The sequence below is a fragment of the Heptranchias perlo genome, chromosome 14 (assembly GCF_035084215.1).
Source record: "Heptranchias perlo isolate sHepPer1 chromosome 14, sHepPer1.hap1, whole genome shotgun sequence".
NCBI classification, from domain to species: Eukaryota; Metazoa; Chordata; class Chondrichthyes; order Hexanchiformes; family Hexanchidae; genus Heptranchias; species Heptranchias perlo.
Window position 1 is genome coordinate 53,800,521 of NC_090338.1, and position 25,906 is coordinate 53,826,426.

Genomic DNA, 25,906 nt, shown 5'->3' on the forward strand with positions numbered 1-25,906 from the left:
TGCTGGAGTGATTGTTTAAAGCACAGAGTACTCTGTGCAGATGGAAATTTTCCTTGGGTAATTGCATTGTGACCATCTCGTTTTTTGCCCTATCGAATTTTTCGGGGATTATGAGCCATTAATGGAAACATAGCTAAAAAGTTGTTTCCTTCTCTCCGTTGGGTGGGGTGGAGATGGGATCAGAATATCATCCAGAATTTGGGTGGAGTTGATTGTTTTAATATTTTTGTGGAGTGATATTTTCCCAAAAAAGAGACAATTTTAATTATGATTTAAAGGTTTGGCTTTTATGTGCAACATTTATAATTTTCTTCTCTTTTTTTTCCCCCCTCCAACCCCCTCCACCTTCCTAAATCAGCTGACATGTAATGGGATGCAATTCAATGGGCACTGGTTGACCTCTGGTACTTTGTCAAACAGCATTTCTCACAGTTGATTGAGTGTCAGCAAACTATTTTACCACAGGAGGCATCACAGGCAAGCCTGATTCTGTTATGACCTGGCACTCACGTTCGTGGTCAGTGATCAGGATTATTAACTCTGACTGATTTTTCTTTTCCCTTCTTTGCTAGTCCAGGGACATTGAGGACATCTGTAGTGCCTCTATTGCTACCCCAGCTAAATCAGCAGAGACTGGGGATCAAACCTGGGACCTTCCTGATCTGTTGGCTTTTCAACCCACGTGCTTTCACCAATGGCTGAATTAGTAAAGCTTGAAAGGTTCAGTTTAATATTTCAACTTAAGTAGGAACGTTTAGCTTCATTTGAACTACATCTCTAATTTTTAAACTGGTCGATTTGATCCTAAGTGAACTTGAAAGAGAAGGTCCCAAATCAGGTTGGTGTAGATTGAATCCTTCTATATCCCAGCCTAGCGAATGCACCAGGCTATCCATTATGATACCGTTCACTACACTGGTGTAATGTAAAGCTACTTATATATTGCACTTAGTGAGGTGCTCATAAGGTTGGTGGCAATCCCAGAACAAACTTGTTGGATTCACTATGGCTGGCCATTGGAAAGACAAAGTTTTTAAAAAAATCTGGTCCACCTCTCAGCTGGCCTTAGTAAATCTAGTGTTTACTATGTAGTTGCCATCTGGTGCATGAGGCTCTGAATCCAATGGTCCTCGCACTTCTGTTACAAATTTGCGTCTACTATAGATACATTCTTTGATTCAGCAGTGTCAGTCACTCTTGCAAGCTGTCTGAGTATCATAGTTTTATTGGGGCTGATCCACATTGCGCGATATCTACTTGTACGATAGCGTGACCAAGCGGTGTAACAGTGGGACCTCCTTGTGACCTGAACCAGATATTTTTGCATTTTGCACATGTATTTCTTCGATCTCCCCGAAGGTGGACCAAGTTAACACTAGGTGAGGTGAGGCTTGATTCAAATTGTTAAGCTGCTTTTTCTTAAACTGCACAGTAAGGTGAAACGTACAGTTCTGATCAGATTCACTTGGGTTAATCGGTACAACTTGTATTTGTGTAATAGTACAAAATGAAGAACATGACGCGCTTTTCCAACTTGGGCTATCTTACTTAAACAAGAGATCTTCTAATTACCCTCCTGCATTTCTAGCCTCTGCCTCAGCGAAGGCCCTCACAGCTTTCCCTTTAACAAAATTGACTGCTGTTGCAGCCTTGCCGATTCAAAAGCCTACTTCCCTGTGCTTGTGTCTGTCGTCTTATCCCCCCCCCTCGCAGATAGATATCAAGGGTTTTTCAACACAATGGATGAGAGGTGTTTTTCTGATTACCTAGACAAGCTAATGAATTACTTATTATTTTCAGCCCATAAGGAAACAGCATCAAAGCTACCTCATTAGCATCATACTCACCTACCATCTCAGATCCACCATCAGGAATACACCATACTTTAAAATGCAACATTTAAAGTTACTTTTTTTCCATTTCCTTTCATGTTGAAAAATGATCAAAATAAATCCAGAAATATGACCCCTCCACTGAACCTAGTATAAAAGCAGCTCAAATGCTTTTAGCCCACTTAAATGGTCAGGTTTATAGGAGTGAATTTGACACTGTAAATCCCCACCCTATATGTGTAACTTTATCTAGGTATGAAAACCCACCCCTGGCTGTGGACTTCAGTTTCATGATGTAGTATTCTCGCTCTGTCAATTCAGGACAAGTCAAAGGATTGAATCTTTGATCCCCATTATACTGACACCCAGCTCAGTATATGCAAGTGTTTAGAGTGAGGGTTGTGGGGGGGGGGGAACTCTTGGTGTTTAGTGCTTGTTTATTTACTTGCATCCATTTTACTTTAAAACTTAATTGGAGTGGTATGTGAAAGTTGTAGTGTGTACTACGGGAAAGAAATTTGGTAGCTGGATTTCAGGGAGTGCATGCATTTCGATTGGCTTGTTTACAACGTCACCAAATTTGGTGCCCTCCATTTAATTATATTACACTACACCGCAATCAGAAGTGTGGCTGATGTTTGGAGATGATTTCTGCTCAATTTTTGCACGGTAAAATATGGTTACGCAAGCCCTCGCTCCTCAAGTGCGTAATTTGTAGCTGAGCTTCCCTGACGATTAAGCAGGTTTATCCAGCTAGTAACTGGGACTTGCAGATTGGAAAGTAGCCAGAGTCTTGGTGTCACTGTGTTAGGGAGGAGGAAATCAGCTGGGCAAGGCTGTATCTGGGTCAGCATTGACCTAGATATAAAACCCATTCTTGGAAGGATATAAAAGTAATGGAAAAGATGCAGTTTCCATCAGGATGTTGCCAGAGATAAGGGGTTACAGTTATGAAGTGGGGCTTGAAGTTAGAACTTTTATCATCGGACCTGGAAGGGTTGAGGGTTACTTGATGGAGGTCTTAGATTTTATGAAGAGGTTAATTGGGACCGTTTGGCACGACACAATAATGTGTTACAAGGGAGTTCAGTAGGAATTGTTCACAGTGGCTGGAGTGCAGATTTTTTTTTGCTGCAAATCATTGCAGAAGCAGCATCCATAAATTGTTTAGAAAGGAAATTAGATAGTTGCTTGAAAAAGAATGATATTAAAGTGTATGGGGCGTAAGCAGAAAATTGGATTAGACTAGACAGCTCATAGAGTTTAAAAAAAAGGTACAGACTTGATGGGCTGAATGGCATGATTTTCATGGTTATATCCAGCAACCCCAGCTTCAAGTGTGCATGTGTGGGCATCAGGTGAGGACAGCTGTGATGCTTCCCACTGTTGAATATCTTCCAGGCACGTGGTGCTACATAAATTCAAGTTGCAATGGGAGAGTAACTAAAGTAGTTTGCATATATTGCCATCCTTAAACCTTGTTGATTCGGAGAAAAGGGCAAAAGTCCCACAGAGCTGATGGTAAACAGTGTTTTTACCTGTTATAAAGCACTTCTTTGTTAAATATGATAACTTTACAAGTACTGACCAAAATTTCCAATTTGTGCCTCATTGCAGTGTGGAAAGTATCGAAGCCAACAAGTTGAAAGATGACTGACACTTGGTTTGGCCAAACAAAGAAGCAGCCTTCCCAATTGCCTCAATTTATTCTTTCATTGCTTTGGATTCTAATACAGCTGCATGTCACGTGCTCAAATCAGCTATATCATTAAAAGGAGGAAGGCTGCAACCCCCTCCCAGGCCTGAGGCTGGAAAATCTAACACATATTTTAGCCTCAGCATTTCTCAATGCTTCATTCACTTGGTTGGCTGTGTATTTTGGTTTTGTTTTAACCCCCTGTGTGCCCATTGTGCTGCACAGTTTTAGTTCAGCATTTGCATTATAAGGAGGCGCCCTTGGGAATGTTCATGCCAGTGAGGGGCAGCGAAAGGACTACGCAAGTTGTAACCTGACCTCCACTGAGTAAGGATCCAGCTCCCTCTGCAGTGGGCAGCCAGTGCAATTGCTCTGCACACGATTGGTTCAGAGTAATGAGATCATAAGCCTGTTGCTAGGGCTGAACAACATGGGAATGGTGAACATGGAAAGGGTGAGCTACTGTCTGGGGGATGAATCCTCTCTATTCTCAATGGGAAACCGATTTATCTTGGAAAGTCAGCATCTGTTCTTTAAAACCACATTTCACTACAAAGCTTTTGGTACTAAATCTCATCTTAAACCATGAGAACATAGCAGCATTAAACATGCCAATTTTCAAATCTCCAAGGCCCGTGACAAAAAGCGGCCGTTGGTTAAACCAACAGTATTTACATTGAACTGTGCAAATGTAGGCCAACAAATTATGGTCGTTGCTTGATTTGTGACTTTCTGTCATATTTTCCCCAACACCTAGAATCATAGAAAGGTTACAGCAGGAAGGAGGCTATTCGGCCCATCGAGTCCATGCCGGCCCTATGCAAGAGCAATCCAACTAGTCCCACACCCCTGCCCTTTCCCCGTAGCCCTGAATTTTTTTTTCCCTTCAAGTACTTATCCTGTTCCCTTTTGAAAGCCACGATTGAATCTGCCTCAACCACCCTCTCTGGCAGTGCATTCCAGATCCTAACCACTCGCTGTGGAAAAATAAATCTTTTCCCTCATGTAACCTTTGGTTCTTTTGCCAGTCACCTTAAATCTATGTCCTCTGGTTCTTGACCCTTCCGCCAATGGGAACAGTTTCTCTCTATCTATTCTGTCTAGACCCTTCATGATTTTGATTACCTCTATCAAATCTTCTCCAGTCTATCCACGTAACTAAAGTCCCTCATCCCTGGACTCATTCTAGTAAATCTTTTCTGCACCTTCTCTAAGACCTTCACATCTTTCCTAAAGTGCAGTGCCCAGAACTGGTCACAATACCCAGTGTTTTATAAAGGTTCATCATGACTTCCTTGCTTTTGTACTCTATGCCTCTATTTATAAAGCCCAGGATCCCGTATGCTTTCTTAACCGCTTTCTCAACCCGCTTTCAACGATTTGTGTACATCTCCCAAAAACTTCCCAAAGTCTTTCCACCATCTACAAGGCACAAGTCATGAGTGTGCTGGAATACTCTCCACTTGCCTAGATGAGTGCAGCTCCAACAACACTCAAGAGGCTTGGCACCATCCAGGACAAAGCAGCCTGCTTGATTGGCACCCCATCCACCACCCAAAACATTCATTCCCTTCACCACCGGCGCACAGTGGCTGCAGTGTGTACCATCTATAGGATGCACTGCAGCAACTCGCCAAGGCTTCTTACACAGCATCTCTCAAACCCGCGACCTTTACCACCTAGAAGGACAAGGACAGCAGGCAAAAGGGAACAACACCACCTGCACGTTCCCCTCCATGTTACACACCATCCCGACTTGGATGTTTATCGCCGTTCCTTCGTCATCGCCGGGTCAAAATCCTGGAACACCCTACCTAACAGCACTGTGGGAGAACCTTCACCACACAGACTGCAGCAGTTCAAGAAGGTGGCTCACCACCACCTTCTCAAGGACAATTAGCGATGGGCAATAAATGCTGGCCGTGCCAGCCACGCCCACATCTCATGAACGAATAAAAAAAATACCCCCAGATCTCTGCTCTTGTACCCCTTTTAGAATTGTGCTCTCTCGTTTGTATTGCCTCTCCTTGTTCTTCCTACCGAAACACATCACTTCCCATTTTTCTGCGTTAAATTTCATCTGCCACTTATCTGCCCATTTCACCAGCATGTCTATTTCCTCTTGAAGTCTATCACCATCCTCCTCACTGTTCACTACACTTCTAAGTTTTGTGTCATCTGCAAATTTGGAAATTGTGCCCTGTACACCCGCGTCCAAGTCATTAATGTATATCAAGGAAAGCAGTGGTCCTACTTCCGACCCCTGGGCAACACCACTGTATACCTCCCTCCATTCCGAAAAGCAACCGTTCACCACTACTCTCTGCTTCCTGTTACTTAGCCAATTTTGTATCCATGCTGCTACTGCCCCCTTTATTCCATAGGCTTCAATTTTGATGACAAGCCTATTATGCGGCACGTTATCAAATGCCTTTTGAAAGTCCATATACACAACATCAACCGCATTGCCCTCCTCTCTGTTACCTCATCAAAAAAGTCTGATCAATTTCCACCCTTACTTCCCTCAGCAACCTAGGATGCATCCCATCTGGACCGGGTGACTTATCTACTTTAAGTACAGCCAGCCTTTCTAGTACCTCCGCTTTATCAATTTTGAGCTCATCCAGTATCTCAACCATATCTTTCTTTACTGAGACTCTGGTAGCATCTTTCTTGGTAAAGACACATGCAAAGCACTCATTTACTACCTCGGCCATGACCTCTGCCTCCATGAGTATATCTCCTTTTTGGTCCTTGATTGGCCCCCCACCCCTCCTTACTACCCGTTTACTGTTTACATGCCTATAGAAGACTTTTGGATTCCCTTTTATGTTGGCCGCCAGTCTATTCTCATACTTTTTGACCCTTTTATTTCCTTTTTCACTTCCCCCTGAGCTTTCTATATTCTGCCTAGTTCTCACTTGTGTTATCAATCTAACATCTGTCATTTGCCCCTTTTTTCTGCGCGCTGTCTCTCTCTCTTTCTCTCTCTCTCGTCATACAGGGAGCTCTGGCTTTAGTTGCCCTACCTTTCTCCCGTGTGCGACTGTACCTGAACCATTGCCTCTTTAAAGGCCACCATTGTTCAATTACAGTTTTGCCTGCCAATTTACCCAGGCCAGATCTGTTCTCATCCCACTGAAACTGGCCCTTGTCCAATTGAGTATTTTTACTTGAGTAGTCTGTCCTTTTCCATAGCTATTCTAAACCTTATAATACTATGATTGCTGTTCCCTAAATGTTCCCCCACTGACACTTGCTCCATTTGACCCGCCTCATTCTCCAGAACCAAGTCCAGCAATGCCTCCTTCCTCGTTGGGCCAGAAACGTACTGGTCAAGAAAGTTCTCCTGAACACGCTTCAAAAATTCCTCCCCCTCTTTGCCTGTTATTATTACTAACTGAGGAAGTTCCACACAGCACTAGTGAAGGGAAAACCACTTTGCTTCTATACAGGCTGTTCAGCTTGTTTTATCTCCAAAGCAAGACCCTTTAAGGGTGTACTTTCCTCTCTTCGCTAGTGTTGGCACAAAAGCAGACACGAGTATTACTTAAACTGATTTTTTTTTTTCACTATTCGCAAATGGAGGAAAATATAACCCATTGCCTTTACATTGCTGCTAGGCATAGCAATGCCTGGAGGCATCTGCACAAAACAGCTCTTTTGGTGGGACCCTGAGCCTCCAGCAAGCGTGCGCACATCTCCCACTATTTGGTTTGTAACACAGAAACCTATTTTCCATTTCACGGGTCTCACTCTGGAAAAAGAAAATAAATTATGTATTCCAGGTCATCCCTCAGCAAAGCTGAAAGTTAATTGCTGGTCTTAATAAGGAACATGAGCCTCAATTACGGTACTTTTGAGAATGAGATACCATAGCAAATAAGGAGGATAGTGATAGACTTCAAGAGGACAGACAGACTGGTGGAATGGGCGGACACGTGGCAGATGAAATTTAACGCAGAGAAGTGCGAAATGATAAATTTCGGTAGGAAGAACGAGGAGAGGCAATATAAACTAAAGGGTACAATTCTAAAAGGGGTACAGGAACAGAGAGATCTAGGTATATGTGCACAAATAGTTGAAAGTGGCAGGGCAGGTTGAGAAAGTGGTTAAAAAAGCATACAGGATCCTGGGCTTTATAAATAGAGGCATAGTGTGCAAAAACAAGGAAGTTATGATGAACCTTTATAAAACACTGGTTCGGCCACAACTGGAATTTTGTATCCAATTCTGGGCACTGCACTTTAGGGAGGATGTGTAGGCCTTGGAGAGAGTGCAGAAGAGATTTACTAGAATGGTTCCAGGGATGAGCGACTTCAGTTATGTGGTTAGACTGGAGAAGCTGGGGTCGTTCTCCTTAGAGCAGAAAAGGTTGAGAGGAGATTTGATAGAGGTATTCAAAATCATGAAGGGTCTAGACAGAGTAGATAGAGAGAAACTGTTCCCATTGGTGGAAGGGTCAAGAACAAGAGGACATAGATTTAAGGTGATTGACATAAGAACCAAACGCGACATGAGGAAAAACTTTTTTACACAGCGAGTGGTTATGATCTGGAATGCACTACCTGCAGTGGAGGCAGATTCAATCGTGGCCTTCAAAAGAGAATTGGATAAGTACTTGAAGGGAAAAAAATTGCAGGGCTACGGGGATAAGGCGGGGGAGTGGGACTAGCTGGATTGCTCTTGCATAGAGCCGGCATGGTCTCGATGGACCAAATGGCCTCCTTCCGTGCTGTAACCATCCTATGATTCTAAATCAACATTAGCTATTCAAACTCTGGATGTGTAATGTGGGGATGGGATGGTTGCATCGTATGTGGCGTGTACCCTGGATATCAGTGTTCTGCACTCTTCATGGATCTACAAGCCTGCGAAAACCTCTGAACTTTATAGTAAAAGGATGCAATATAAATCTTTAAATTTTGCATGCCAGATCAAGCATTCTGGTTGAATTGGTAATGTCACTAAAAATATGGGTGACATATTTTCCATTATAAATATAGAAGATTTAGTAGCTTCCCACAGCATTGTGATGAGTAATGTGGTGGCAGTCCTAATAGATGCTGAGTGCCTTCTGCTGATTTGCTTCAAGTAAAAAGCCTTGACACTAAACCCTTTTTGTTGCTGTGTCACGAAGAATACCAGTAATTGTATTGCTGCTGGTGTTGCACAGCACATTGCATTAGTGCAATATGCCTGGACCTGGCCCGAATCGAGCAGAAGCTGAATTTCTATAGGCTGCAGTTAAAGATGGTTTATTTCTATTTCCCTTTTTATGCTTTCCCTTAATTTTTTTCCCCTTTCCCCTCTCCTGAAGACATTGTCTTGCTGGGTTACAGTTCCATGGGTGCCAAATGCCCTCTGCTCTTTTTTGACTGTTAAGATTGTTTTATTTATAACTCTGAATTTAGAAGCAGCACAAGAAATAAGCTGCCTGGAAGGACTATACGACACATGAAATATTGCTATTGTAATAAGGAAATAAATAACTATCAGTTACCTATTTTCACAGCAGCCATTCTCGCTTGTAGGGGCGATATTTTTCCAACAGTTTTTTATTGAAACTGATTGTTCCTTTCTGGTAGTAAAATCAATAGGACTCAATTTGTCAGCTTTACATGTTCACTGTCTTTAATTCTGCATATAATTGCTCGAGGCTACTTCTACATAGTTTGTGCTGTATGTTCCATTCTTAATGCGAGCCTAGACTGTGATTGTTGCAGACTGTTCAATTATGGGGTGTATCAGACTCTAGTCCAATCTTGTCCTCGCCTGACATCCGGACATGCGCACTTCTGGCAGCATTGCTGGAAGTGATCAAGAAAACCCTGGTTGTTACCCTGAGGTAAGCTAACTCAGCACAGAGCGGAGATCAAACCTAGGATCTGCTGGTCCCTCCAGCTCCGCTGCTCACTCTTGTAACCAGCTGAGTTATTGGATGAGCCCCTGAACATAATACTTCTTAATTTACCAACATTTCAGAATTGGCCAGTGATAGGCTGCATGGAACTGGCTTGAACTCCTAAAGTGAGTTCTGTGAATTGCACCCCAGGTAGATGCTTATGTTTTGAGTGCCTCCACAAGTTTCATTATTAGGACACAGTTTATTAATCTTATTTCTGCTTAAGTGTGTGTGACGAAAATAATTTATGGTCTTTTGGTATTTAAATAATGACATACTCTCATCATGGTGCCTTCCGTTCTAGCCTTTAGAGGGGGAGAAGGAAAGATATATATGCAGGAATCTTTTACAAGGACGAACTGTTTAAAATGCATCAACATAAGAGTAGGTTTTTGTATTGAAGCTGCTGAAAATGTTCAAAAATGCCATCTGGTTCACTGCCAGTTAGCCTTGATTCATGAGTAAGAAGGGATACTTCTGTTACTCTATATAGTATAATGAAATGCTATCGAGAATGCGTGGCATTCAAAATGAATCTTTCTTGTCAGAAGCTGTGATGGAGGGAGGAACACGGAGCTGTAGAGCTGAGGCATGTGTAATACAATTACTGCAGCTGCCCTGCTTTTGTGATATGGAGTATGAAAGTTCAATTTTAATAGAAACTATAAAGAAACTATGGTCTGCATTCAAGCACACTGTCCAATTTTTTTTATATATAGCGAGGTCTCCCTCAGTAAACCACAGTAAGGGAACACCTGTTACGTAGCTGTAACTGTAAATGAGCGTGAATCATAAAGCCATTGAGATGGAGAGCACTTGAAAACAGAAAATGTGATGGGACAAATTAATATAAAAATGATGAGCAAGGCAGTTCTATAAAGATTTTTTAAAATCCAGAAATGTTTTTGGTGGGGGGAGGCGGTGTTCTTTTGTACCCTCCTCTCTTGCACTCTGCTCCATTTGCTCTCACATTCTACAGCTAATTGGTGTTAATGTAGAGTAGAGTAATGAGGCCTGTGATGTCTGTGGCTGTAGAGTGTTCAGTGGTCAGAACTAGCTTTGCTTACTTTTCTCTGAAACCATTCCATTCTATTCGGTATTTTTACTCTACCACCAAACTCTAGTCTGCTTGTCTTACCCCATTTTGTAGGAAACACTGCACTGTCATTCTGTTCCAGTTCTTTGTGCAGTTACAGTTAGAAAATATGATCAGCTTTAATAATTCCAATTTTGCCACTCAGTCTTATTTTTTAAAGGCCTGAGCCAGTGTTGCAGATGATGCTACTAGGAGGTACATTTATTTCTCCTGATTCCACCATCACTATTTTATGTTAGCGCGATATTAAAAAGAGAAGCTTTCATGATTTGAAGGGGCCAGGTTGATGCCCTGCTCCAAACCTGTGAATCCCACCATAAGCTTAACCTGTGCTGAACACTGGCATCAGCCTCCATGTGTATGGCTGTCACTAATTCAATTCACAACAAATATTTTGAATCCAGCTTTTGTTAATGCATTTCCACCCTCCTGCTCAGTTCTTCCCAAATGCAACACGGCTGAGATCGGAAGAGCAGCAGTATGGGGCATCATGGGCATGAAAATGCATCCCGTCCATCCTTGTTGGCACTCCCAATATGCTGTGGCTTCATACTGCTTTCAGTACATTTTTTCTTGTTTTTTTAAAATGCATGATTTAAGTTTATCAATTTCCTTTTGAAAATCTAGGTTGATAATCAGTGGGCACTGTATTTGGATGAAAATGACTAGAATGTTCAGTTCAGACATGAGGGATACCCAAGCGTGGCAGGGATTTATTAAATTAGGGCACACTAGTAAATTCATTAAGTGGCCATAAAGATGATTGCTGGCTTGCAAGTAAGCTGGTGGCTAGCTCTAAATTTCCCTTCTATTTGAGTCTTGTGTGGTAAGGAGTGCTGGAAAGCAGGAGGCTCACCGTGTCATTGCTGCTTCTGTCTTTAGGCAAATTTGAAGAGAAAGAAGATCGGGTGCCAAAGTTGGAACAGCTCAACAGCCTGGGCTTCATGAGCAACCTGCACCTGGTGCTGAACAAACGAGACCTACTACAGATGGAGCTGCTACTGCTGGAGACTTTCAACTGGAACCTCTGTATGCCCACGGCGGCACACTTCATTGACTACTACCTCTCAGGCTCCGTCCACGAAAGTGACCTCCACAATGGCTGGCCGCTCACCTCTGTTGCCAAAACCAAAGCCTTCATGGAAAAATACGCCCATTATTTTTTAGAAGTTTCTCTTCAAGGTATGTTCATCAAAGAAGAAACTGTGAATGTAACAATCTCTCTGTTCTGTTGCATTTAATGCTGGAGTGTCATTTGGTAACCACCGGCAGGCATGAATGTGTTTCTTCCTGCTCCCCAACACCTTGCGCGCACCCCCCCCCAAAACTTAAAGCACAATCAAGAGCAGGAAATTACATTACCCCCATTGTGCCATCCTAGTGACAGAGGATTTTTCCTCCCAATTTTCTCCCCGGCTTTCCTAAGGCATTGACTTATACTAGGATGTGGTTCCACAGGCATTGAATGACCTCTGGTACATCACCCCAGAGGTCATTCATCATGTGTGACCCAGTGTGTTCTTCAAGCTTTTCATCCATGGAGGGTGGGGAAGAGGAGGAGCATCACAGCTGAGCCCAATCCTATTCTCGCCCAATGTCTCCACTCGTGCACTTTCAAGAGGGATAGCGACCAGGAGTTGGGGCCAATTGTAGCATCACACCTGCCACCTCAACCGAGATCAGCTAATTCAGCACAAGATCAGCGATCATTCCTGGAGTGAGTAGGAGACCTCTAGGCCATGTGGTTGTAATAAAGCTCTGTAATTTGTGCTTCAGATTTTGACAAATTAGCCTCCAAATAATAGGTTCTCATGCTTTCTTTCAAGTGAGAGTAATGCATGTTAAAGGCAGTCTGCACTCCCGTGCAGTACTGAGAGTGCTGCATTGTTATAAGTGCCACCTTTCACATGAGACATGAAACTCATACCATGTGTAAGTTCTACCCTTCAAAAGGGAAGGTCATGCTTGACCAACCTTACTGAATTCTTTGAAGAAGTAACAAAGGATAGACAAGGGTAATGCAGTAGATGTAATGTGTTTGGATTTTGAAAAGGTCTTCGATAAGGTACCACATAGTAGACTCATGACTAAGGTCAGAGCATGTGGAGTCGGGACAAGTAGCAGAATGGATAGCGAGCTGGTTACAAAACAGAGAGTAGTGGTTAAGGGCAGCTTCTCTGACTGGCAATAGGTGGGAAGTGGTGTTCCACAAGGATCGTTGCTGGGACCACTGTTCACCATTTACATAAATGATTTGGACTCGGGAATTGGAAGTACAATTCCAATACTTGTGGACCATGCCAAATTGGGGGGTAAAGTTAATACCGAGGAGGACTGCGACAAAATACAGGAAGACATTAATAAACTTGCAGAATGGGTGTGTAATTGGCAAATGAATTTCAGTATAGATAAGTGTGAGGTATTAAATTTTGTTAGGAAGAGTAAGGGGGCCACGTACTGCTTGACTACTAAGGGTCTGAGTGGGGTAGAGGAGCAGAGGGATCTGGGGGTACAGATGCACAAATCACTAACGTAGTGATGCAGGTTAATAAGGCCATGAAGAAAGCAAGCCAAGCACTGGGGTTCGTTTCTAGAGGGATAGAATTGAAAAGTAAAGAAGTTATGTTAAACTTGTATTGAACCTTGGTTAGACCACACTTGGAGTACTGTGAACAATTCTGGTCTCCATATTATAAAAAGGATATAGTGGAACTGGAGAAGGTGTAAAACAGATTTATTAGGATGATACCAGTACTGAGCGGTTATGCCTATCAGGAAAGATTGAGCAGGTTGGGGCTCTTTTCTCTAGAAAAGAGAAGACTGAGGGGTGACCTGATAGAGGTCTTTAAGATTATGAAAGGGTTTGATAGGGTAGACGTAGAGAAGATGTTTCCACTTGCAGGGGGACCAGAATTGGGGCCATAAATATAAGATAGTCACTAATAAATCCAATAGGGAATTCAAGAGAAACTTCTTTACCCATAGAGTGGTTAGAATATGGAACTCACTACCATAAGGAATAGTTGAGGCGACTAGCAAAGGTGCATTTAAGGAGAAGTTAGATAAACACATGAGGGAGAAAGGAATAGAAGGATATGCTGATAGGGTTAGATGAATTAGGGAGGGAAGAGGCTCATTGTGGAGCATAAACACCGCACTTTCAATGTAATTCTATGTACTGCCCCATCTGCTTGGTCCAAGGAGTAAAAAAAAATTCCATGGCACTATTTAAAGAGTAGGGAGTCTAGCCAATGTTCTTTTCTAAACCCACACCACCAGAAAAATACATCTGGTCATTTGTTCATTTATTTGTTATTGTGGGATACAATAACAGACACTGGGGCTAAGACGGGTATATGGAGTTAGGTCACAGATCAACCATGATCTCATTGAATGGGGGAAACAGTCTTGAGGGGCTAAATGGCCTGCTCCCATTCCCATGTTCCTACTGTTAATGGTTGTAAAGCACCTTGGGATATAGCATGGGAACAACACCACCTGCACGTTCCCCTCAAGTCACACACCATCCCGACTTGGAAATATATCGCTGTTCCTTCATCGTCGCTGGGTCAAAATCCTGGAACTCCCTACCTAACAGCACTGAGGAAGAACCTTCACCACATGGACTGCAGCAGTTCAAGAAGGCGGCTCACCACCGCCTTCTCAAGGGCAATTAGGGATGGGCAATAAATGCTGGCCTCACCAGCGACACCCACATCCCATGAATGAATTTTAAAAAAAGCTAAGATGTGATGAGGTGCTATATAAATGCAAGTTTGTTCCTTCTTTCTGCCATTCCTTCTATTAAATGATGGAAATGGAATTTGCTGGCACAGGTAGGGAAAACATAATTTTTTGTTTTGCCGTATGAATTTGAGAGCTTGATGGGGGTTGTGGGGATGGAGGAGGTTACAGAGATGAGGAGGGGGTGATGCCATGAAGGAATTTAAACACAAGAAGAAATTTGAATTACAGGCGTGGGGGGAATGAGAGCCAATGTTGGTCAGTGGGGAAGCGGGTGATGGGTGAGAAAGACTTGGTCTGGAATAGTTTACGGGCAGCAGAGTTTTGGATGTACTGAACCTTATGAAGGTTGGAGGATGGGCAGCTGGCCAGGAGAGCATTAGAAATAATGTAATGGAATGTTTGATTTAGGCAAAAATTTGGAAAGATTAACTGCATTTATAAAATATGGAATCCTTGTGGTGATAAATTGTTCAAGAACGATTGACCTAATGTGCTGCTGTTCTTGTTGTAGACCACAGCTTTCTGACTTTTCGTCCATCACTGGTAGCAGCAGCCTGCCTAACAGCGTCCCGCATTTGTTTACACATCAGTCCGTCCCTGACCACTCACCTTCATCTGCTGACCGGATATACGTGGGAGCACCTGACTCCATGTGTTGAGCTCATGCTGATGTAAGATACATCCACATTTTTTTCTTGTTTACACAACAGTAAAAAGGGAGGGTTGTTTAATTCAAGGACCGCGGTTTTCTATGTGCAATTGTGTGATTTCTATGTCCTCTCCGAATTGAATTCAAGCAATCCTGTAAGACCTTCATCCTTTTCCAATATTACTTAAAGGAAATTGTAGTGAATTGAAGTACAGAATCAAATCTAAGCTTGTCTTTGTTCCCTAACCACTGACTCCATCCCTCTCCCTGGCCACTATGAGGCTGAGCCAGACTGTTAGCAACCTTGGCATCCTATTTGACCCTGAGCTGAGCTTCCGACCTCAAATACTCTCCATCACCAAGACCGCCTACTTCCACCTCTGTAACATCTCCCGTCTCGTCTCCTGCTTCAGCTCATCTGCTGCTGAAACCCTCATCTATGCCTTTGTTACCTCTAGATTTGACTATTCTAATAATCTCCTGGCTGGCCTCCCACCTTGCACCCTCCGTAAACTTGAGCTCATCCAATCTCTGCTGCCCGTATCCTAACTCGCACCAAGTCCTGTTCACCCATTACCCCCGTGCTCGCTGACTACATTGATTCCCGGTCCGACAGCGTCTCGATTTTAAAATTCTCATCCTTGTTTTCAAATCCCTCCATGGCCTCACCCCTCCCAATCTCTGTAACCTCCTTCAGCCCTACAACCCTCCGAGATCTCTGCACTCTAATTCTGGCCTCTTGCATATCCACAATTTTCATCGCTGCATCATTGACTGTCGTGCCTTCAGCCACACTAAGCTCTGGAATTTCCTCCCTAAACCTCTTCACCTCTCTCTCCTCCTTTAAGACGCTCCTTAAAACCTACCTCTGTGACCATCACCTGTCTTAATAGCTCCTTATGTGGCATGGTGTCAAATTTTGTTCAATAATGCTCATGTGTAGCACCTTGGGACATTTTACTACATTAAAGGCACTATATAAATACAAATTGTTGTAACTGTGACAACATTTCTGGGAATGTTGCCAAATTTAATGTATATTTTAAATTTTCTGCATTTAATATCTAATACTTTTTTGGGGATACATTCATTATTTTCTCCAGATACTAATGCATTTTCTTGACCTGCAGTTGTGTCCCTGAGGCAGTCTAGAAAGGCACCAAAATTGTAGAATCATAGAAAAGCTACAGCACGGAAGGCCATTCGACCCATCGAGTCCGTGCTGGCTCTATGCAAGAGCAATCCAGCTAGTCTCACCTCCCTACCCTAGTCCCGTAGCCCTGCACATTTTTTCCTTTTAAGTACTTATCCAGTTCCCATTTGAAGGCCATGATTGAATCTGCCTCCACCAGCCCCTCAGGCGGTGCATTCCAGATCTTAACCACTCGCTGTGTGTAAAAAAAAAAAAAAAGTTTTTCCTCATGTCACCTTTTGGGTCTTTTCCAGTTTATCCACATAACTAAAGTCCCTCATCCCTGGAATTATTCTAGTAAATCTCTTCTGCACCCTCTCTAAGGCCTTCACATCTTTCCTAAAGTACAGTGCCCAGAACTGGACACAATACTCCAGTTGTGGCCGAACCAGTGTTCCGTAAAGCCCCATCATGACTTCCTTGTTTTTGTATTCTATGCCTCTATTTATAAAGCCCAGGATCCTGTATGCTTTTTAACTGCTTTCTCAACCAGCCCTGACACCTTCAACGAGTTATGTATATATACCCCCAGATCTCTCTGTTCATGTACCCCTTTTCAAATTGTGCCCTCTAGTTTATATTGTCTCTCCTCATTCTTCCTACTGAAATGTATCACCTTGCATTTTTCTGAGTTAAATTTCATCTGCCCATGCCACCAGCCTGTCTATATCCTCTTGAAGTCTATCACTATCCTCCTCACTGTTCACTACACTTCCAAGTTTTGTGTCATCTGCAAATTTGGAAATTGTACCCTGTACACCCAAGTCCAAATCATTAATATATATCAAGAAAAGCAGTGGTCCTAGTACTGACCTCTGGGGAACACCACTGTACACCTCCCTCCATTCTGAAAAGCAACTGTTCACCGCTACTCTCTGCTTCCTGTTACATAGCCAATTCTGCATCCAAGAAGGTGCTAGAAGAAAAAATGAGGCCTTCTTTACAGACATTTCAATGAATGCCTGCTGTGCACAGCAAAACCATTCTTTATTCAACTGTCTGTTCTGCTGTAAAGTACAGGGATAAGCAGGATAATGGGCATGTGATCTTGTTAAACAGCAAGCTTCCACAATGGTGGTATTCTGAAGTTGGTTTGGAGCAAAAACGGACGTTTTGCCCATCAAGCCCATTCCATCCAGAGTCTGCATGCGATTATCCTATTGTGGACTTCCCTCCCACCACCAGCTGTTGAGCCACTGCTTTGAGGAACACTTAAGTTTCTTGCCCCAACTTCCCAAAAAAATTCAAGAAATGCCATTAATAACTATCACCCTCAATCCAGTTTCTCAGCAGATACTGGTCCAGCTAAGGTGTCAACTGCCTTCTTGGGAGGCTACTTGTTCATAGATTTTAATTAAGTTGGTGATATTTGCCGCCTTTGCTGATTTGAGAAGTTGCTGCTGGTATGGTTTTTATTTACTCTGGAGAAGAACATTTAGATATATTGTACCATATTGACCTATTTGAAGGAGCTTTCCACACTCAAGTTGTTTATGGTTCTCAAAATGACATCACTGCACATAAATATACCAAGAAATTGAGTTATAGCAGAGGCTATGGAATTTGGTTGGAACAGCATGTACTTTTCACCCCTCCTGGCTCAAACTGTGAGCTATGATTGGGGCATCTGAACTTAGTTCCAAATGGCATTAATCCTTGAGAATAAAAGGAATTTTTCCCTCTCTCCCTTTCCCTCCCTCCCCTCTCTTCCCTTCCCTCCCCCCCACCTCTCTTTCCTTCCCTTCCCTCCCCCCCACCTCTCTTTCCTTCCCTTCCCTCCCCCTCACTTCATCTCCTCACAGAATTTGGTGGGTAGAAATTGGTGGATGTCTGAATAAGTGACCGACTTGTTGAGCCTAATTTATTTTTTTGCTCCCAAAGTTTTTCTATGTGGAGCTTACTCCTAAATAAAGCAGCTGTTGGCTTTCACCCAGCTCTTTTTTGAAAATAATGTCTGGTTGGGAATGGGACTGAGGATTGTACGGCGCAGATGGAAATACTTGAATGCTTTATGGGATCTGTTGGTCTCTGAGCTGCTGCTTCCATAGAAATGTCAAGCCAAGGAAGACAGCTGGTCTAGCATGAGTATCCTGGGTTCACTAGGTTCTGTGCTGCTTATGTAGAATATTGGAATCACTCATTAGTGTAATTTTAGGTTCATAAATAATTGGAGGATGAAATGTTGCACATGCTTTGAACTCCTATTGAACATCTTGAAATCGGGCCTTTTAATAGAACTCTGATCAAAGAGAACTGAAAACTGCAGCCCTGGAACCACTTCCCACTATTTAATTGTCATTGCTTCTTTGATCTTTCATCTTCCATTATTAACCAAATTGCATTTTCTCCTTAAGTGGCGCATGAAATGATTATAGAATGAAACGAGCATTGAACTATGCATAAACTGGGATAGTGTTGTCTTGTTCTCTCAACTAAATTGGACAGGTCTTTCAAAGAGCAGGCATGACAGGCCGAATGGCCGCCTCCTGTGCTGTATGATTCTATGAACATTGTGAGGTGTTTTTTGCGTTTGATGGATATGTGACCAATAACCATGAGGTAATGGTTAGAATGCCATTGGGTAGAATTTAATAGGCCACGTTTTGCTGTAGGAGGGCATCTAATGATGTCTGCACACTTCAGCTCAAAACAATTTTGTCCACTAAGTTGCTCAAAGTGCGAGCTGGTAACAGTGCAGTGAAGGAAATATGGTATCTGGGACCTGAGTGAACAGGGCAACCAACAGGGTATCTCCTTAACCAATGAGATTTAAGGATTGGGAGACAAATGGCGGAAGGACTGAGAAGGAGGGTGAACTAAATGCACCATAGATTCTTAGAATGAGTCATTACAAGCGCATGTACCCTTTTAACAATATGATAAGTGCTAATGACTGCCAATCAACCTCTCTGGCACTGAAAGTTACCAATGTCAAATTAGGCACAAATGTAAGGAATCTTACAACACCAGGTTATAGTCCAACAGTTTTATTTGAAAATCACAAGCTTTCGGAGGCTTTCTCCTTCGTCAGGTGAGTGTCGAGACTCATTGAAAATTACTGCATATATAGTCAGAGAACAATGCCTGGTGATTACAGACAATCTTTCCAACTGCCCGTTATCAAGGCCATCAAATTAATTGAATAGTGTTCAGACATTGAATAGTGTCTGAACATTATTCAATTAATTTGATGGCCTTGATAACGGGCAGTTGGAAAGATTGTCTGTAATCACCAGGCATTGTTCTATGACTATATATGCGGTAATTTTCAATGAGTCTCGACACTCACCTGACGAAGGAGAAAGCCTCCGAAAGCTTGTGATTTTCAAATAAAACTGTTGGACTATAACCTGGTGTTGTAAGATTCCTTACATTTGTACACCCCAGTCCATCACCGGCATCTCCACATCAAAATTAGGCACAGAAAGAGAAATGGAGAGAGGGAAAGAGATCGGATTAAGAAAGAAAAAAAGAGACGGAAAAGTAAGAAAAAAAATTTAAATTTAAAATTTGACATTTTTAAAATCTGCTAAAACAATTCACAACCTGAAGGAATGAGACTCCACACTTATAAGGTAATTTTCGGTGCCAGGATGTTGATTGTCAGTCATTAACACTTAGCACGTCGTTAAAAGGGTACGTGTGCTTGTATTTACTAGCCCTAAATATCTGCAGCGGGTTTAGTTCGTATCTACCGAGCAAATACAGCAACTTAAGACATTCAGTACATTTCAGAAGTAAGGCAGTCAGCGAAATGCCGTGTTCGCAAAGTGAGCAGTGCAATTCGGGCATCAACTTTTGGATATTGGTATTTAACCGCGCATCTGCCCCTCGCCTGAAATTGCGGTAACATTTGCGCATAAATAACGATGAGCGCCATTAGCCTCACCATTATTTTGACAGCAAAATCTGGCCCAATATTGTTGATGTTTTGTTCCTTATTCCAGTGCTGTAGTAAACTGCATTTGCTGCAGCACAAAATCCCAATTAGTATCTTTTTGTTTATTCGTTCATGGGATGTGGGCGTCATTGGTGAGGCTGGCATTTATTGCTCATCCCTAATTGCCCTTGAAAAGGTGGTGGTGAGCAATCTTCTTGAACCGCTGCAGTCTGTGTAGTGAAGGTTCTCCCACAGTGCTGTTAGGAAGGGAGTTCCAGGATTTTGACCCAGTGACGATGAAGAACGGCGATATATTTCCAAGTCGGGATGGTGTGTGACTTGGAGGGGAACGTGCAGGTGGTGTTGTTCCCATGTGCCTGCTGCTTTTGTCCTTCTAGTTGGTAGAGAAGTCTTGGCGAGCTGCTGCAGTGCATCCTGTGGATGGTGCACACTGCAGCCACAGTGTGCCGGTGGTGAAGGGAGTGAATGTTTAGGGTGGTGGATGGGGTGCCAATCAAGCAGGCTGCTTTGTCCTGGATGGTGTCGAGCTTCTTGAGTGTTGTTGGAGCTGCACTCATCCAGGCAAGTGGAGAGTATTCCATCACACTCCTGACTTGTGCCTTGTAGATGGTGGAAAGGCTTTGGGGAGTCAGGAGGTGAGTCACTCGCTGCAGAATACCCAGCCTCTGACCTGCTCTTGTAGTCACAGTATTTATATGGCTGGTCCAGTTAAGTTTCTGGTCAATGGTGACGCCAAGGATGTTGATGGTGGGGGATTCGGTGATGGTAATGCTGTTGAATGTCAAGGGGAGGTGGTCATTGCCTGGCACTTGTCAGGCGCGAATGTTACTTGCCATTTATCAGTCCAAGCTTGGATGTTGTCCAGGTCTTGCTGCATGCGGGCTCGGACTGCTTCATTATCTGAGGGGTTGCGAATGGAACTGAACACTGCAATCATCAGCGAATATCCCCGTTTCTGACCTTATGATGGAGGGAAGGTCATTGATGAAGCAGCTGAAGATGGTTGGGCCTAGGACACTGCCCTGAGGAACTCCTGCAGCAATATCCTGGGGCTGAGATGATTGGCCTCCAACAACCACTACTATCTTCCTTTGCGCTAGGTATGACTCCAGCCACTGGAGAGTTTGCCCTCTGATTCCCATTGACTTCAATTTTACTAGGGCTCCTTGGTGCCACACTCTGTTAAATGCTGCCTTGAAGTCAAGGGCAGTCACCCTCACCTCACCCCTGGAATTCAGCTCTTTTGTCCATGTTTGGACCAAGGCTGTAATGAGGTCTGGAGCCGAGTGGTCCTGGCAGAACCCAAACTGAGCATTGGTGAGCAGGTTATTGGTGAGTAAGTGCCGCTTGATAGCACTGTTGACGACACCTTCCATCACTTTGCTGATGATTGAGAGTAGACTGATGGGGCGGTAATTGGCCAATTTGATTTGTCCTGCTTTTTGTGGACAGGACATACCTGGGCAATTTTCCACATCGTCGGGTAGATGCCAGTGTTGTAGCTGTACTGGAAAAGTTTGGCTAGAGGCGCAGCTAGTTCTGGAGCACTACAGCCGGGATGTTGTCGGGGCCCATAGCCTTTGCTGTATCCAGTGCGCTCAGCCATTTCTTGATATCATGTGGACTGAATCGAATTGACTGAAGACTGGCTTCTGTGATGGTGGGGATATCAGGAGGAGGCAGAGATGGATCATCCACTCGGCACTTCTGGCTGAAGATGGTTGCAAATGCTTCAGCCTTGTCTTTTGCACTCACGTGCTGGACTCCACTATCATTGAGGATGGGGATGTCCACAGAGCCTCCTGCTCCCGTTAGTTGTTTAATTGTCCACCATCATTCACGACTGGATGTGGCAGGACTGCAAAGCTTTGATCTGATCTGTTGGTTGTGGAATCGCTTTGCTCTGTCAATAGCATATTGCTTCCACTGTTTAGCATGCATGTAGTCCTGAGTTGTAGCTTCACCAGGTTGGCACCTCATTTTTAGGTACGCCTGGTGCTGCTCCTGACGTGCTCTTCTACACTCCTCATTGAACCAGGGTTGATTCCCTGGCTTGTTGGTAATGGTAGAGTGTGGAATATGCCAGGTCATGAGGTTACAGATTGTGCTGGAATACAATTCTGCTGCTGACCCACAGCGCCTCATGGATGCCCAGTTTTGAGCTGCTAGATCTGTTCTGAATCTATCCCATTTAGCACGGTGGTAGTGCCACACAACACATTGGATGGTGTCCTCAGTGCGAGGATGGGACTTCATCTCCACGAGGACTGTGCGGTGGTCAGTCCTACCAATACTGTCATGGACAGATGCATTTGCGACAGGTAGATTGGTGAGGACGAGGTCAAGTTAGTTTTTCCCTCGTGTTGGTTTGCTCACCACCAGCCGCTGGCCCAGTCTGGTAGTTATGTCCTTCAGGACTCGGCCAGTAGTGGTGCTACCGAGCCACTCTTGGTGATGAACGTTGAAGTCCTCCACCCAGAGTACATTCTGTGCCCTTGCTACCCTCAGTGCTTCCTCCAACATGGAGGAAGACTGATTCATCAGCTGAGGGAGGGCAGTAGGTGGTAATCAGCAGGAGGTTTCCTTGCCCATGTTTGACCTGATGCCATGAGATTTCATGGGGTCCAGAGTCAATGTTGAGGACTCCCATGGCCACTCCTTCCTGACTATATCACTGTACCGCCACCTCTGGTCAGTCTGTCCTGCTGGTGGGACAGGACATACCCAGGGATGGTGATGGAAGAGTCTGGGACATTGGCTGAAAGGTATGATTCTGTGAGTATGGCTATGTCAGGCTGTTGCTGGACCAGTCTGTGGGACAGCTCTCCCAATTTTGGCACAAGTCCCCAGACGTTAGTGAGGAGGACTTTGCAGGGCCGACTGGGCTTGGTTTGCCTTTGTCGTGTCCGGTGCCAGTTTTATTCTTGTGACTTTTTAAGCGAGATTTTACAACTGAGTGGCTTGCTAGGCCATTTCAGAGGGCAATTAAGAATCAACCACATTGCAGTGGGTCTGGAGTCACATATAGGCCAGACCGGGTAAGGACATTAGTGAACCAGATGGGTTTTTACGACAATCCAGTAGTTTCATGGCCAGCATTACTGATACTAGTATTTTAATTCCAGATTTTATTTAATTGAATTTAAATTCCCTAGCTGCTATGGCGGGATTTGAACTCATGACTCCGGATTATTAGTCCAGGCCTCTGGATTACTAGTCCAGTAACATAACCACTATGCTACCGTACCCCGTACCATATCTGGTTGAGCCAAAATGGTAGCACATTGCTGCTTTGCCTCAGGAACATGTAAGTCCTGTTTGTACAATGCAAGGTGCCAGAAAGAGTCATTTCTAACTTTCTACCAACAACAAACTGAGTAATTTCAAGGAATTGGTTTTGCTCCTACCAGCTATCAAAAGATTGTTCTTTTTAAAAAGAGAAAATCAAATCCATCTCTTCCCCACCTTCTTCCAGTTTTACTCCCCTGTTCTGAAAGTGTTGACTCATGCTGGGATATTGTCTCATGGGTGGCCCATGCTCTTCAATGGTGTGCCTAAGTGACCATTCTTCATGTGAGCCTAGACGTTGACTGCCAGCAAGCTATTCCGCTGTAGAGAGCATCGTAGCCGAGCTTGATTATGTCCTCACTTGTCTACGTGTGCATATTTTCCAGCAAAGGTCAGTGAAATACTGGAGTCCCAGTACTGGAGTACTGGAGAGCTTCTCCCTCCTGCCCCCACCCCCACCCCACAAAGTGCACTGAAATTAGTTGTACTACCCCGGCTGAGATCCAGTTTGAACATATCAAAATGACTGTGAACTCTGTCCCAAGAGGTGTGTGTTTTTTTCTCTTTCTCCTGACCCATATTTTTTGTGTGCATGCTTCTTAGACAAGCCCTTTTTCCAAGCAAATTAAAAATTGACTCCAAATAAATAAATTAAAGCCCATAATTTCTCTAATTACAATCAGATGCCATTAGCAAAGATCTTCTAATAAGGAGCTACTATGAGATGTTGGAGAAAATAAATATATCTGTTGCTATATATGGTCTACACCTAATCAGTCCAGTCTCGGGATTCCAGAGGACCAAATCACTCCCATTGTACAGCATAAAATGTTCTGGACTTATTCATTTTGCCTTATTTAGTATGATAAATGTACCACATGTTCCCCCCCCCCACCTCCCAGGATAGCAGCACATGCTGGATGTCTGGTAATGTTTTGTAGGTTGGATTGATTTAGGGATTATTCTAAATGAGCCGTTAGTGCCAAGATTTGCAAAGCAGCTATTTTTATTTGCAAATCCTGATTCAGATATAACCCTTCCTGGCAATTTGGTTCTGATGAGGATATCTGGATTCAGCTGGATACTGTGCTTTTTACCTTTTTTTGCCAATTTTCTCCCTCCTCCTCTTCTGAAGGCTTTGAGCCCTGGGGTCCAGTTCTGTAGGTACTTGATACCCATTGATACTTTGCCCAAGTGTCTTAGGGTGCAAGACTACAAGTGATACTCAGCTATTCAACTTTTAGACTATTTATCTCTTTTTGGAAGCCTACCTTGTTTTGAGATCTGGGGTTCCTCTCTGCTCCTTGCCTGCAGCTTCATTTCTTCCCTTGGCCCTTATCCCCGTTTCTTTTTCTTAGTCAGATACAATTGCATTGCATTGTCAGCCATACCTCTGGCACCTTCTGTACATGTACACTCCTATTAGTTACCAAAATGTTTACTCTTTTATTTCTTTTTTTAGCTGCCTTTCTTCTCGTGTAGCTTTGATCTTCTCTCGATAAATTTCTACTTGATTTATTTTTGCTGCTCTTCAAACTCAGCCTGATCTTGTCTGACTTTCACCACCACTTGCTCCCATTCTTTCTGCCTATGAGCAATGCCATGGGTTGATGCTGAGTAACATTTATAGTGAGTACATTTGGAGTTGCAGCATTTGTTTGAAAGAAATTTGGTGCATAGCCCCCTCATGCATTTACCTAGAGTGGAACTGGGCTATACAGACCGGGAAGGTCCTTAGTTTGATCCCTGGTCTGTGTTATCACTCATCGGTTTGGACAAAAGAGCTGAATTCTAGAGGTGAGGTGAGAGTGACTGCCCTTGACATCAAGGCAGCATTTGACCGAGTGTGGCACCAAGGAGCCCTAGTAAAATTGAAAACTCTCCAGTGGCTGGAGTCATACCTTGCACAAAGGAAGATGGTAGTGGTTGTTGGAGGCCAATCATCTCAGCCCCAGGGCATTGCTGCAGGAGTTCCTCAGGGCGGTGTCCTAGGCCCAACCATCTTCAGCTGCTTCATCAATGACCTTCCTTCCATCATAAGGTCAGAAATGGGGATGTTCGCTGATGACTGCACAGTGTTCGGTTCCATTCGCAACCCCTCAAATAATGAAGTAGTCCGAGCCCGCATGCAGCAAGACCTGGACAACATCCAGGCAAGTAACATTTGTGCTAGACAAGTGCCAGGCAATGACCATCTTCAACAAGAGAGAGTCTGACCACCTCCCCTTGACATTCAACGGCGTTACCATCGCCGAATCCCCCACCGTCAACACCATTGACCAGAAACTTATCTGGACCAGCCATATAAATACTGTGGCTACAAGAGCAGGTCAGAGGCTGGGTATTCTGCCACGAGTAACTCACCTCCTGACTCCCTAAAGCCTTTCCACCATCTACAAGGCACAAGTCAGGAGTGTGATGGAATACTCTCCACTTGCCTGGATGAGTGCAGCTCCAACAACACTCAAGAAGCTCGACACCATCCAGGACAAAGCAGCCCGCTTGATTGGCACCCCATCCACCACCCTAAACATTCACTCCCTTCACCACCGGCGCACTGTGGCTGCAATGTGTACCATCCACAGGACGCACTGCAGCAA

The 25,906-nt window shown here is 43.7% G+C and overlaps 1 protein-coding gene across 1 annotated transcript in view; it reads left to right on the forward strand.

Moving 5' to 3' along the window:
• The window catches only part of ccnjl (cyclin J-like), a 91,721-nt gene that overhangs the window by 60,161 nt on the left and 5,654 nt on the right, over positions 1-25,906 (forward strand). Inside the window, exons 3-4 of the mRNA XM_067996441.1 lie at positions 11,412-11,711; positions 14,788-14,947. Of these exons, the coding sequence (XP_067852542.1) occupies positions 11,412-11,711; positions 14,788-14,947 (460 nt within the window). The remainder of the gene's footprint in view (positions 1-11,411; positions 11,712-14,787; positions 14,948-25,906) is intronic.